Source organism: Carettochelys insculpta, chromosome 1 (assembly GCF_033958435.1).
Source record: "Carettochelys insculpta isolate YL-2023 chromosome 1, ASM3395843v1, whole genome shotgun sequence".
Classification (NCBI taxonomy): Eukaryota; Metazoa; Chordata; order Testudines; family Carettochelyidae; genus Carettochelys; species Carettochelys insculpta.
The window spans coordinates 333,074,697-333,090,023 of NC_134137.1; the positions used below are offsets into that span (position 1 = coordinate 333,074,697).

A 15,327-nucleotide genomic window follows, 5' to 3' on the forward strand; every position below is an offset into this window, starting at 1 on the left:
CTCACTCACCCTGCAGGCTGACATAGTTGCAAGGAGGAAGGTTGTTTTTATTGTAAGGAGACGTATGGGAACTGTGGCTAATGGTTGAAAAGGTGGACCCGAGAGCGTGCTGAGCAGCAAGTCCAAATTCCACGATGGTGGAAGCGGTTTCCGAGGGGGGGTACAGGTTTACCAACCCCTTCAAGAACCTGGTAATGATAGGATGGGCGAATACCGTGGGCCCTTCCTCTGTATGCTGAAAAGGCTGATATAGCGGCGAGGTGGACCTTGAGCGAGGATACAGAAAGCCCGCCTCTCTTGAGGTCCAATAAGTATTCTAGTATTACAGGTATAGGAACATCAAGGGGAGCTAACTGCTTGGTGGAACACCAGGCTGTGAAACGAGTCCATTTGTGCTTGTAAGTCCTCCTGATGGAGGTCCTTCGGCTACATTCCAGGACTTGTTGTGCTCCCTCCGTACATGTGCTCTTTAAGGAGCTGAGCCATGGATTAGCCGTGCTTGTGGGTGTAGACCTTAAGGGTGCGGGTGCACTATGGACCCTTGAGCCCGTGGGAGTAAGGCCGGCGCCACCGGTAGAGGGAGCGGTGGGGGGTCCGACATGTGCAGAAGCAAGGGAAACCATTGCTGCCGATCCCAAGCGGGACTATGAGTATCATGCGAGCTCTCTCCCTTCTGGCTTTGTGCAAGACCTTGCACATAAGCACTGTGGGGGAAATGAGTAAAGTAGGAAGCCCTTCCATGAAAAACATGAATGCGTCCCCCAGGAACCCCCGCCCCACTCCTGCCCTGGAGCAGTGCTGGGGACACTTTTTTTTTTTTTTTTTGTACTGGGTGGCAAACAGATCGATCTGGGGGAACCCCCATGTACGAAAAATGCGCTGTAGCAGATCGGAGCGGATCTGCCATTCGTGCGTGATTGTGAAGCGCCTGCTCAGCTGATCTGCATTCACGTTGTGAGCGCCCAGCAAGTATGAGGCTTTCAACGTTATGTTGTTGGCGATGCACCGATTCCACAATCGGAGTGCTTCCGCACATAGGGCACAGGATCGTGCTCCTCCTTACCGATTGATGTAGAACATAGTGGAGGTATTGTTGGTATTGAATCCCGACTACTTTGCCATGTAGGTAATCTCGAAAATGTTTGCAGGCGTTGAACACTGCTCTGAGCTCCAGTATGGATATGTGCAGTGTCTGTTCCACAGGGGACCATAGCCCTTGTGCTGTCTTGTTGCCGATGTGCGCTCCCCATCCCATGTGGGAGGCGTCGGTAGTAAGAAAAATAGAACTTTGTGATTGGTGAAAAGGCAACTCCACTAGCAGATTCTCGGGGTTTTCCCACCACGCCAGGGATCTGCGCACCTCTGTTGTGGGCGACAGCACCCTGTGGACAGTGCGGGATGCTGGTTTGTAAACGCTCGCCAGCCAATGCTACGGGCTTGACATGTGCAACCTGGCATTCTGTACCACAAACGTCGCTGCTGCCATATGGCCCAGCAGCTGTAGGCATGGTAAGATCGGCACCGTGGGGCTGTATGTAATGACTTGCACCAGCGAACTGATTGCGCGGAAGTGGGCGTCGGGTAGGTACACCCTTGCTGTGATAGAGTTTATGCGCGCCCCTATGAACTCTATATGTTGTGTGGGTTCGGACTTTGACTTTGCGAGGTTGATGACTAGGCCCAGCGAAGAAACGTGTCTGCTGTGACGCGTATCATGCATGAGACCTCTGCCTTCGACGTCCCTTTTAGCAGGCAGTCGCCCACATATGGGAGAAATAAACACCCCCTGTCTGTGCAGGTGGGCTGACACCACTGCCAGGGTTTTGGTAAAAACTCTGGGGGCCGAGGAGAGGCCAAACGGAAGAACCCTGTGCTGGAAGCGCTCCTGGCTGACCGTGAAGCAGAGGAAGCGTCTGTGTGCCGGGTGGATTGTTGTATGAAAGTAAGCATCTCGTAAGTCGAGTGCTGCAACCCAGTCTCCATCGTCCAGTGCCGTGAGTATCAAGGCAACTGTGATCATCCGAAAACGTTGCTTGCGCAAGTAATGGTTGAGGCCCCGAAGATCTAAGATGGGCCTCCAGTCTCCTGTTTTCTTCTCCGATAGGAAGTAGCATGAATAAAAACCTTCCCCTGGAATTATTCCAGCACTCTTTCCACCGCCCTTGTGAACATAAGGTGAGTCACCTTCTGCTTGAGCCTCGCCTCGTGGTAGCGCCCCTGAGGTGAGGCCTGGTGGGAGGCTTCGTCAGTGGAAGCAACTGGGAGGGGATCGCGTAACCGTGGCTATGATCTCCAGCACCCATGTGTCTGTGGTGATCTTTTGCCATTGGGAGTGGAACGGTCTGAGGCGATGATGGAACATGAGATGAGAGTGGCATTGAGCGAGGGTATAGATAGTGCAGCCCCCGACATACCCATCAAACTTGTTGCCTTTGAGGCCTGACCCGAGGGCGTACGGCTTTGTTGAGAACGTCACCTAGGGTTCTGTACTGTTGCCGCTATTGATAGCGCCCATGGCCGTATCCCTGTTGATATTGAGCACGCTGTGGTTGTAAGCGTAGCGTCTTTGCTGAGGATAAAATTTTTCCCTCCTGTATGGGGGAGTATAAATGCCCGAGGTTCTAAGTGTAGCTCTCGAGTCCTTACTGGAGTGAGGGACCGAGTCAGTTGAGTCTGCAAAACAGCTTTTGTGTATCAAAGGGAAGGTCCACGACCTTCGCCTGTAGGTCCCTCAATATACCCGACGTCTAAGGCCAGGATTCTCTATGAATGACCACTGCTGTAGCCGTTGAACGTGCCGCCGTGTCCGCCACGTCCAGGGCAATCTGGACTCCTGTCTGTGATGCTGCGTAGCCCTCTTGAACAATCGCCTTTAACACCGGCTTTTTGTCTTCCGGGAGTGAATCCATGAGGGGAGTAAGCCCGGAGTAATTATCAAAATCATGGTTTGCTAGGTGTGCCCATAATTTGCCATTCTCAATAGAGAGGCCCATAGGAGAGGAATATACCTTCCTGCCAAACAACTCTAGCTTCTTAGCATCTGTGTCCGATCCCCCGATTTGTACTGAGAAGTCTTTGACCTCTGATGGGACGACCCGACCACCAAAGAATTTGGTTGTGGGTGACTGAAGAGGGACTCCATGCCCTTAGCCGGGACGAAGTATTTGTTATCCGCTCTCTTGTTCGTAGACGGAACAGAGGCCGGAGTCTGCCATATAGTAGTGGCTGACTCCAGAATGGCCTCGTCCAGGGGAATAGCAATTTTGGATGAAGCCGGGGGTCTCAAATTTTTCAGGAGTTTGTGATGTTTCTCCTGCCCCTCTGCCATTTGAATGTCTTGAGTGAAAGCCACCCTTCTAAACGGCTCCTGAAAGTGTTTAAGGGCATCGGGGGGAGAGACATCCCCAGGGGCCATGGCCTCGTCTGGGGAGGATGAGGAGGAACCACTAAGGTAAACCTCCCTCGAACCCTTGGGTTCCTGCGGTCGATGATACACTTGCTCGCCGGAGGATTGTGAAGGAAAGTCTCGGGGTTCTAAAATTAACTCCCCTTGAGACAACTGTGTTTCCGTCCCCGATTGGGAGTGCCTGCAGGGGTACTGAGCGGCCGGGGTGGGGAACCTACCCCTGGGTGTAGGCCTGTGGTTTGTCTGCATCCAGCATGATAAGGACGACCATGGCAGCATGGGCAAAGGTCCGGGGATGGAGACCTGGACCACTCACGGGGTGTGTACCCCCGATGTCTGGGAGAGCAAGACCTCCGCGACAACACAGATAGAGGTGAAACTGGCTTGTGATAGTACGCCAGGGGATCCAATCCCAGAAATGGTGAAGGTGGCCCAAGGTATGGTGACATTGGTTGGAGGAAAGGAGAAGGTGTTTTTTTTTTTTCCCCCCGGATGGGCCGGTGGAGACACAGGCCTTTGGTGCGGTGTGGGAATCTCAGGGGGAGGGCTTGGTGCTAACAGCAGCGCAGCCCTGTCCAGAGATGGACTGCAGTGCCGAGTTTTCGATGTTGCCTTGCCCCTCTGCTGCGGGGCCGGCACCACTCCCTCCTGTGCCGGGGATCTCGGCCCCGCTGTCAGCGCCGCACTCGGCACTGTCAGCTGCGGTGCTGCGTGGGTATCCCCCTCCGGTGCCTGCAGGCTCCGTGCCTGGCAGCCCTGCACCGCTGGTGCCGCGGGGGTCTGTGCCGCCGGTTCCGGCGCTTGCCTGGCTCACGCTCTAGGCGCCACGCATGCCGGATGTTGTTTTACCAGAGGCTCAGCCTCTGCCACGTGCGCTGCCACTTGCCTGAGTATGCGGCTGGTGGCTGTGTGCTCCGCTCGTCCTGCTCGCTGCAAACGCACGGCAAGGATTGAGCCAGGGAGAGTTTCCTCCGTTTCTGCACTGAGGGTGTCAGAGAGCATTTTACACCTCATCGCTCTGTCCTTCCTGGCCCTGGCTGTGAGCCTAGCACAGTGAGAACGCGTCTGGGTAAGCTGTAATTCCCCCAGGTGTCGGATGCCTTCGCTATGCCCCACGGAGGCCGGCATATCTTCACAGCATGACTCACGCTTTTTAAAACCTGGAGAGGCCATTGTGGTGAGTCCTTTATTGTTAATAGGGTACTTAGCACTTAATCCATGCCTTTCCACCCCAAATAGTGATCACCGGCCTGCGGCAGCGGTCGGCATCTTCTCCGCTCCTCTCTTTTTCCCCTGCCTTTTTTTTTTTTTTTGCTGATATTCTTTGTCTTTGCCTTCTCTCTCTCTCTCTTTTTTTTTTTAAATAACCAAAAACAACAAATTGCACGTGGAACAAAACCACTAAGTAATCTGACTCTGGCCTTAGCCTGAGTGGATTCCGTCTGCAGCCGATGGCGGTTGAGAAGGAACTGGCGGGGACCGGATCGTGCACGCGGCCGGGGGAGCACAGGGGGGCGGCGCGCGCCGGCGCATGTGCGACCCAGGAGAAACTGCTGGAAGATTTCCGATCTGCGGCGCCGGGCGAGCCCGACACCTATTGTGGAGCACCCACGGGGACCACTCGAAGAAGAATAGTTACTTACCTTGTTGTAATTGTTTTTTGTGATGCACTCTTTCTACAAATTCCACTTTGAATATGCAGGTACCCCATCTGTATAATATTGGATTCTATTTAAATATCAGTGCCCTTTGCAGCTGCATCAAAACCATCATAGTCAACAATATAACAGAGAGGACAGCCTCAACCACTTTTCAATTTCTTCATCAATAAAGAATCCCATGTGACAGGACTTTGGATTAGCAAGGACAGAGGGCAAGGTTGTGGAATCAGTGTGGACAATTTATCTTGAAGAACCTCACTTTTGTTGACAAAACCTCGGGAGCATCCAGATTCCCAAGACATTCTATCAACAGAAAGCTGGTCTGGATGTTCCGGGAGGCCCTCTGTCAATAGACAGGGCTTCTGGGACTGCTGTGCTTCTGGTCAGCTGTTTTGTTGAGAGAGTGGCAGGACAGTCCAGACACACTCTAGCGACAGAGGGGATCACTCTTGCGATCCACTTGGTAATTTGGCCATGATCTGTCGTCAGCAGTTTTGTCGGAAGAGATCTTCCACCAAAAACTTCTGTTGAAAAATCGCTGTAATCTAGACATTGCCTGACTGATTGTAAAGTTAAATAACCTTTCTTTTCAGCGTGACTGATGATGCAGATTTCACTGCTGGTGAGAAGAAGGAAGTATCCCATACCTAGATGTGTAAAAGGATTCCAACGTAAGTACTAATCAAAGGATCACCTGACCAAAGCTTGCATCTGATCTATAGACCCAAGTGGTAAAAGTGTAGACTGAATGCCATATACTCCCTCCATGTATCTCAATCAATTGGACTGGTAAAAGATAAGTGTTATCCTGCTGGACTCGAATCAAATGATCACAATATCATTCTTTAACAATACATAAGGATTTATATTGTTCAAAATCCATTTAAGATATTTCTGCAAGGACATCAGTTGTACTCATTTGTTCTACAAAATGTACCAGTTTCAGTGAAACCCTAATCAACCTAGTCCTGTGCAGATAAAAAGACCACTCTAACTATATCCACTGAGTAAAGTTTTGCTGTGGCAGAGGAAGAATGAAGTTTGAGGAAAATGACTGGTAGACGAAGAGACTCAACGTGAAAGTCTAAGACTACGTTAGGCAAGAACTTCAGATAAGGCCTAAGAGTGACTTTGTTCTTGTGAATGATGGAATAAAGAGGACCTGCAATAAAGGCCTGAATCACCATGCAATTGGATAGCTGCTCTGCTCTGACAAGGGAAGGGCTAAAACTAGGGGAGAAAGAGCCTGCACAAATCCCTCCAATCAGAGAGATTTATAAGGAGCCAAAGTACAGCTTGCTAGGGCAGCCCTGACATAAGGAGCTGCTCAGCAGAGCAGAGAGCAGTTGGGTCCTGACCAGCAAAGGCGAGGTACTGGTGTCCTGGGGGAAGCACCTTATAGTGGAGCAGAGCTGGCAGGCTCAGGGCACCTGGACAGAAGAGCTTGCCAGACATCTTTCAGGCTGAGGGCTTTGATATAAGGGCTGAGAAGGTGCTAGGGTCATGGGGAAGTGGCCCTGGGAACACTGAGGTGATTTTAGGGGAGTGAAGGAGGGTGTCAGAGTCCCCTGAGCTTGGAACCAGAATAGTGGGTGGGCACGGGTCCCTCCCTTCACCCTTGCATCACACCTTGCCACCAAGCAGCATGACCTCTACAGATTGTGACTTGCCCCTGAGGCAGGGGACTAAACTTTGGGCTGCAGTTGGCCACAGTGACAGGTGTATTGATGGAGGACTGCTGATACCCCTGGAAGGGGGCAAAAATGGAGTGGTGGGTGCTACCAGAAGATAGTGTCCTAAATATGATCCTGCAATCCAGGGAGAAATGTGGGTCTGAAAAGAAAAGGTGGAGACAATGGACCAGAGAGATCATAGGTGATGCACTGGCCAGGAGGCTGTGCACTCAATGGTCAGAGGTAATTTCTCAACTAACCAGGAGGAGGTGCCACAGCAGTGAGCCAACCTTGTTGTAAGTGGTGGAGGAAACTGGGCCCATGTGGGCCTCCCAATACAAGGGAGAGAATGGACTGTGAATGAACTAGGTGAACAGGGCTGCAGAGAGATAATGAGGTTGGAGATTTAAAGACGGACCTTTACTGGAGGGTGGCTCAGCTTGCCAAGCAGCAGAGGGGACTGTTCTGGATGTTGTGAGAGTGGGCACCCACGCCTTGTGTGATACCAGACACCTGGAGCTGGAGGTAACGTTCTATCAGAGAGCCATACATCTGTAATGGCTGACCATAAGGGAGCTTTTTTGTTAAGGCAGACAGTCTTTGTTGTAATAGGGCATCATACTTAGAAAGAAGTGCTTGATAACAGGCATTTTTTAGTGGATGATTCACTGAGAAGTATAATTTTTTTTTTTGTCCGAAGAGATCCCTCTTCTTTGTCTGTCTCTGAGAATGGATTTGTACTTTTAGATTTCTTGTCAACAGCCTGCACAAGAAGGGTGTTGAGAATGGAATTTTAAGAAGTATTTGTACCCATTAGTTGGCACCTAATACCTCTTGTTGCGCACTTGGAAGTTGGAGGGATGGATGTAGAAGTGTTTGAGATGACCTTTGTTGGTTCCAAAAGTTCTAAGTTAACAGATAAATTCATTCTAGCTAAAGATGATGGTTGGAGAAGGGCCAATAGTTTATTTTGCTTTTTTTGGATTATCTATAATGGGATAGCCAATGTTTCTGCTAGTTCCAGTTCCCGAAAAACTTTAGCCACCCTAAGGAGGGTTGGTAGTCTTATGGGGAGGTTAGAAAACACAGATTGACTGGTCAGAGGCGAGGTCATCTCCACTGAGGTCTTGCTCTCATTCAGCAACTGATGATGTCTGGGAGTAGGTGCTAAGACTTCCTCAATGTGCTGTTTAGGCAGGGGTGGTCTGAAGACCACCAAGAAAAGCTGGTTTCTTAACATAAGTGTTGATACTGCTTGGAGACCAATAAAGCCAGTGTTAGTAAGATTGCTGAGGGAAAAGGTGACATGGGATAGGAGAGGGAATGGAGCCACAGGAGTCTTCTGACTGGGATGTAAAATTTGTATTCTCTTAGGTCCAAGAAGCAGTGCTACTTATAGTCCTTTGTGAGAGGCTGAGTGGATGTAGCAGGTTTATTAGGTCTCTTGTCAGGATCTGAAGATGTGTTCATAAATTTCTCTAGTTAATGCAGCTTCAGAGTGATCAGAGATATTTGTGCACCAAGTATCACTCAGCCATGTATCCTTCTCTTATACCTATAAGTCATTTTAAATGTCCAATCGCTGATGGATGCTGCTGTCTCACAGATTAGGCCTCACAGAAGCTTTCATGGGACAGACCCACTTCTTCAGACCATAGCCATACCAGAACAGACTAGTGGGTCTGTCCCACGAAAGCTCATCACCTAATAAATTATTTTGTTAGTCTTTAAAATGCTGCTGGACTACTTTTTTGTTTTGATAGTATATTGACTAGCAAGGATAACTCTCTGTTACTTGGAGGCTGAGTTTGGCCATTCTGAGACTATGTGAGGTCTCACAGAAGAAGTGAGGGCAGATGTGATTATTATTTTTTACCCAGTAGTATGCCTGTGTAAACTACCAATTGAGTATCTAGAACAACAGCTCAAAATACTCTTGGTAGATGAAGAGAAGTGGACACCAGGAAATTTCTTTCTGTAGCCAAGGAACTGAGAGGTGGCTGAGGCTGCCAAGCCCCTTTTATCCAATGCTTTGATCATCATAAGGGCTCCTACATACTGAGATGTTTCCAACAGACACTGCTATTCAAAAACAATTCAGTCTTGCACATGTGAGGTGCATGTACATTCAAAGTGGAATTTGCACAGACAGTTACTTGAAGAACAACAACAATTAGTTTTATTTTTAATTATTATTCATATTCCAAAGGAAAAGGAAATCAGGTAATAATGCAGTATATATATGGTATCATGTATTTTGCCTTATTATACTGCTCTTCAACCTGAGACAGACCAAAGAGAATAAGCTAAGGAGCTATTAAAAAGTAAATATATGCTGGTCCTGGCAAAATTTCCTCATCATGATGTGAATACTAAATATAGGCAATCCGATTTTACAATATTCTTTTTAATGGTGCTGAACAGGCCAATATTCACGTGCCAAGTCACTTGCCAAAGAGTAGAGATCAATGAAGCATGTACATGGCAAAACATTAGGAAGGTAACTGAAGAAAGCAAAAGTACGCTTACCTAACATTTTTTGATTAAAGCTAGCAAGTTTAACAACAACATGAGGTCTTGAGCTGCATCCTTCCATAAAGTAAATTATCTTTCTACATAAATACAAAATAGGCAGCTGTGTGAGGTGTTTCCAGCAACCTACAACAAAAATTCTTAAGATTTTTTTCTTTTTCTTGTTGAATAATAGTTGCCAGATATTCCAGCTTGTGTGCATGCTTCTTTGCAAACAGGGTCATACGTCCCACATTATTTAAGTATTACAGTCTCTCTTTACTTCCTATAATCATTTATCTTCATGATTAATTATTTTGGTTTTTATAGTATTAGGTTACAAAAATTGGGATATTTATTTGCATTTAAAAGCTCATTAAAAAGACTAAGACTATGGTTTTAACCTTAAAGTTTTATAAAATAACTTAGAATGATGTAATTGCTCACCTTAGCAAGATAAGCTTCCACTCTGTTTTTTGAAGATAATGCATTTCCAGTTGGGTTTATAAAACTTCCTCCAAGACCAAGACTTCTATTTAGTGTCAAATTATTGCTGAGATTGCCAAGATGAGTTGTATCTAGGACTGGACTTGCAGAAAGACTCCCATTTACAATGCTGTTAGCAATTAAAGATTTGCTTCTGTGGCGCTCATGAAGGAGTTTAGAATTGGCCTCTGCTATCTTTTCATTGGCCCTGTGAAAAATGAAGATGTAGCTTTTACTCATCTTTACATAACTGAATGTCATCTGAATTTCAAGCTATTTTTATTACATAACTATAATAGTAAATTATTAATAATATTAGAAATTGGAAACACTATTCAATTCCATCAGATTTTTCTGAGAAACCAATCCTGCAATATTGAGTGCCTCCTGGGAATGAATGAATGAGGGTTAGAGATGCTCAGCACCTCTCACAATTTGGCTAAGACAATTTACCTTAAATAGTTATATGTCGCAATTACTATAATCTTTAATGTACAGGGGATCCCATTATACATTAATGCTGTTGCTCATTTATGTCAGTGTGAAAAAATGGAATGGTTTTACAGTAAACTCTTTGATAACTGGCATTCCAGCATCTGGAATGCTCGAATAACTGGCACTTTAAACAAAAGTAAATTTTAGTTACGTTTTCTATAAGTACAGTATAGTAGAAGTAAATACAAACAAATACTGCAAATACAGTGTAAGTTCACCATGTACAATACGACTGTTGTTGGCATATAAAGTATTCTACATATATTGTTTATTTCTTAATATCTAATCTTGTTTTTCTTTAGTGTTATGCATTGCTAGGTATACCTCTGTATTATCCAGAATATGTGAACATCTGGTAACCTCTCAGTCCTGGGGTGGAAGGATATGAAAGAGTTTACTGTACTTAACATCCTTATTTTCCCCAACACTTACGTCCTTATGTACCCCACACTCACTCGCCTAATTCATATTTCACGCTTGCATTGACCTGAAACAAGTGGAACGCTTCTCTCACGCCTCTTCCCTCAGTCCCCTCGGTCGGAAACAATGAGTTCTAAGCTTACTGGCAGCGCAAGTGGAATGAGTGGAGTTAGTGAATGTAAGTGGCACTGCAGCCATGTGTCTCTGGATGTAAATTTGGACATTACAAAGCACAGTAAAAAAGGTGAATGTTCTGTTGATACTGCTTGACATCTTGGACTGCCATTATCAAGAATGCTGATGATACTGTTAGTAAAGCAAAACATTCTTTAAAGAATTCCTCTGTAAAGATTATGAGGCAAAGAAGTGCTAAAAAGGAAGGGAAAAAAAAAGAATGGATGCAGGCTATACGGCTGGAGAAGGCCATCACCTTGTAGGAGAACACAAAAACTGAAAGAGACTGCTGAGGAAACTTTCACTGCAAGCCAAGGATGGTTTCACCAATTCCAGAAAAGGTATGGATTTAAAAATGTATGGGAGTAGGAAAAGGCAGCTAAAGCATTTTCTAAAATGCTAAGAAAATGACTGATGAAGACAGCTATGACTCTTGCCAAAGTTTTAAATGCAGATGAGACAGGTGTGTTTTGGAAAGGAAATGGATGCCACCTATGTCTTGCATTTCTATTAAAAAAATAAAAATGCTCCTGGCTTCAAGGCCTCTAAACATGGCCTAACACTGCTGGTAGGTGGCAATGCTAATGGTGACAAGAAACTCAAACTATTGTTTCAAGTATTGGAGGGGTAGCCATGTTAGTCTGGATCTGTAGCAGCAACGAAGGGTCCTGTGGCACCTTATAGACTAACAGAAAAGTTTTGAGCATGAGCTTTCGTGAGCACAGACTCACTTCATCAGATGCTGGTCTTGGAAATTTCCAAGACCAGCATCTCATGAAGTGAGTCTGTGCTCACGAAAGCTCATGCTCAAAACTTTTCTGTTAGTCTATAAGGTGCCACAGGACCCTTCGAAGCTATTGTTTGTGTATCAAAGTGAAAACCCATGAGCTATGAAAAATTATGTGAAATTTTGGCTTCCTCTCATATGTAAATCACAGAAAAAAGCTTAGATAACAAGATAAATTTTCCATGACTGGTTTGTGGACTACTTTGTCCCTGAAATGAAAAATCATTGTCAAACAAAATTTTGGCATTTAACATTCTTCTGGTTCTGGATAATGTTAGAGGTCATGACCTGGATTATGAAGCCCTCTGTCTAAACAATTAATTAAAGATATTTCTTCTACACATAAGATATTGAAAGGAACTCGTATGCATAACTAACTGGAAGGTTGAAAGTCTACTGCATCCAGTGATACCTGGTCTTGGATTGATGCATATTACAGTTAGCAGTTCCAGGAATAAGGCATTTTAGGAGGAAAGTTAATGGAGGAAAAATAATATTTTATCATTTATTTTAAAATAATTGTTTTGACTTACCTCTCCAGTTTATTTGCTAGGGATTTTCTGATTTTTAATTCTTCCAAATAAAGATCTTTGTATCTTTCCAGTTCAGCCTGCGTAGACTGTTTTTGAAAGACACTGTCCACTTGTGTGTTTTTTATTTTAGCCAGTTCAGATTCTAGATCTCTAATTCTGTGCTCCAGTTGGTTTCTCAATGAAGCATTATTAGTCGTTCTTATTTGTTCTAATGTCTCTTGGGAGGCTGCCTGTGTCTAAAGCAAATAATACTACTTTAATACATAGGAAGAAAGATTTTTAGCCCCAACTGTTTATCATATTCAACGTAAGTACACTATTTTATTCAGATAGGAAACTACTCTTAGTGTCATACACAATATAGTGAGACATTTTAAGTAACTACACAATACAAACATTTCAGCTTTGACAGAAACTGTCCCTCCATAATGATCTGTTACAGTAAAGACAGAACTACACAACTTTCAATCTTACAAAACAGTAGTCTAATTGCAGTGGATCTGGGATCCCCCTTCTGGAGCTGGAATTCCATTTGATCTATATGCATATGTAGATAGTACTTCCAGTACTGAAATAATAACTAGCAGTAAAAAGACATGATGTTACTTTGTGACTTTTGTTTTCTCAAATACTGTTTTCAGAACCACACTATAGCAGTGTGGCTACCTTCAAAAGTAACAACCCATAAGGAGGTAGTAGGTATGGCATAGGAGAAGTGGTAGACATGTACTGTATCTCTGGAACATAACAATCTACTGGCTGAGGACATAAATAATCCCTCCCTTTAGTGTTCCCTCAGTTCATCTCCATCTAGAAAAGTTCATGAACTGAACTGGAAATAAAAGAAGGAGGGAAAGTCAGTGTAGCTCTGCAAAATAAATATAAAGAACAACTTTGGTCAGCATGAAAGGGTACTACCCCTCTAAGTGTAAGACATGTTGAGCTTCCCCTCTAGGGTAAAAAATTAGTCATAAATGGAAAGTCAGTATGGGGCAGGTTTTGTGATAAACTGACTTCCAGGTGATAATGTTAGGGACTGTAATGATTTTTACCTGTATTTTATTTCTTCTTTCTACAGTATCTCTAATTTTCTAACTACTAAACTGGAAACATACATAAATATTATATATGCAGCTTTTATAATGAAAAGAAAACACCTAAAATAAAGCATCTTTACACTTAGAAATAAATATGGATCATAAAGCTTAAAGCACCAGTTTACAAAATAAAGTAGTAAATAAATTAACCTGCAAAAAGAGATTGACTTCTTCTAGTTTTTGTCTTATTTCTTGTCTAGCTCGTTCTTCAATCTCTCTTTTATACTGCTCTATTTGACTGTGGTCCATCATATTAGTCTCTACTTGACGTTTGAGGTTAGCTACTTCTTCTTCCAGCTGCCATTTGCTCTTCTCCAGCTTTTCATGATTCCTATGCAGTATCTTCATAGATGACAACTGTTCTCGCAGATCACGATTTGTAGATTCTAACTGCATAGACTTTTTTGACTCTATATCCAGTTTTTTGGATAGTTCATCTGTCTGTATACATTGAAAAAGTTTAAACTCAATCAAACAGGAAGTCCAAAAGTTTTCTAAATTCATTGAAAACCAGTGGAAAAAAAATCAAGTTAAATTTACAAGTTAGTAATTTTGTATTTAAAATGAATATAAATCATTCTAAACTTAATAAAAGCAGGTCTTTTAAATTATTTTTCATAGGATAGCTTAAGTCTTCTTTTTTCTCCACCTACAGATAGTAGTTTGCAGGAATATTTTAAAAAGCAAAATCATTTAGGTCCCAAACCCACAGGCACTATACCTATGCATTTGCCTTTAAATGCACGAGGAGTCCCAGTGAAGTCATGGGACTATTCATATGCTGTATGGTAAGCAGAAGCATGAGAGATGGAGCCTTGTTATACATAAAAATGGTATACACCCATTTAAAATTTGTAAAACTGGACTGTAAGAAAGCTTTTATGCTATCAGAGAAATAAAAATATGTTTATGGTAAACTAAAAATTAGTTTGCATATAAGAATTTTTAAGACAATGCTAGATCAGTCAATAGGTTCTGAAACCCAAATAAATCTCACTGGAAAAAACGATTTATCCTTTTTGTAATTACAGCGTATTTTGTGGTTTTCTTGGCCTTTTTATATAAAAAAAGGAAAATACAATACTAAATAAAATAAAGTATAAAAATATACAGACAGCATCAAACAGACCTTCTTATTCCAACGTTCTGATATGTATAAACATAGTTGCAAGGAAGAGAAGATATAAACATCCCCTTCCTTGATGTTGAAATACAATTTTTACTTTTTAATTGCAGTCATAAAAATATTAGTATTAACAGAGAGGTAGCCCTGTTAAGTCTGTATTCTAATAAAACACAACAGCAGAAATGTAGCACTTTAAAGACTAACAAAATGATTTATTCAGTGATGTGCTTTCATGGGACAGATGATTGATCTGAGAAAGTGGGGCTGTCCCATGAAAGCTCATCATCAAATAAATCATTTTGTTAGTCTTTAAAATATTACTATTGTTATTTATAAAAAGGGCCTCATGTGAAAGTACTAAAAGCATTAAATACATAGTAAAAGTTACTTGATTTCTTCAATATAGTGCACTGGCAGCAAAGATACACTAATAAAATGAGGTGAATAGACTGTAGCATGTCAGGCTTCTCCGAGGAAAGGTAGAAATATTTCTAAACATAAGCAATACACAGTTAAGTTTTGCCCCCTACAGTACAACTTCATTGCCTGTTGACCTAAAATATGATGGGATAATTAATCTAAAAAGTAGTGGTAGCTAGCTGGTAGGAGAGAAACATAGTACTGTCCACATTGGTGCTTTCAACTGGTAAAACTTATGTCGGTTAGAGATTATATTTTTCCCCCACCTGACTGACGAAACTACTAGTGGAGACAATGCCATTGTTCTTAAATTACACACCGGTATTCTTTTTGGGGATTGGCTAAGCGTGTGACCGTATGCCACGATGTGGGACCTCAGTTTTCCAGTGCCAAAGGTCAGAGTGAACATGTGCTCCCCAGAGGCTAGTAAAATGAGAAAATATGAAGGACTGTTCAAAGTAAGTGGTGTGGCCAATATTATTATTACTTTCAGCAACTATAGGGTTGGCCGAGTTCATGTGTGTGTGTTTGAGACACA

General features: G+C 43.6%; 1 protein-coding gene across 8 annotated transcripts in view; it reads right to left on the reverse strand.

Moving 5' to 3' along the window:
• Nucleotides 1-15,327, reverse strand: part of ANKRD26 (ankyrin repeat domain containing 26) — a 161,797-nt gene that overhangs the window by 17,165 nt on the left and 129,305 nt on the right. For 7 of the 8 annotated variants that reach the window (XM_075015007.1, XM_075014997.1, XM_075015014.1 and 4 more), the window contains 3 exons: nt 13,394-13,684; nt 12,147-12,382; nt 9,699-9,945 (listed from right to left, as the gene is read on the reverse strand). In XM_075015007.1, the coding sequence (XP_074871108.1) occupies nt 9,699-9,945; nt 12,147-12,382; nt 13,394-13,684 (774 nt within the window). The remainder of the gene's footprint in view (nt 1-9,698; nt 9,946-12,146; nt 12,383-13,393; nt 13,685-15,327) is intronic. The other variant, XM_075014990.1, reaches the window with a different exon arrangement.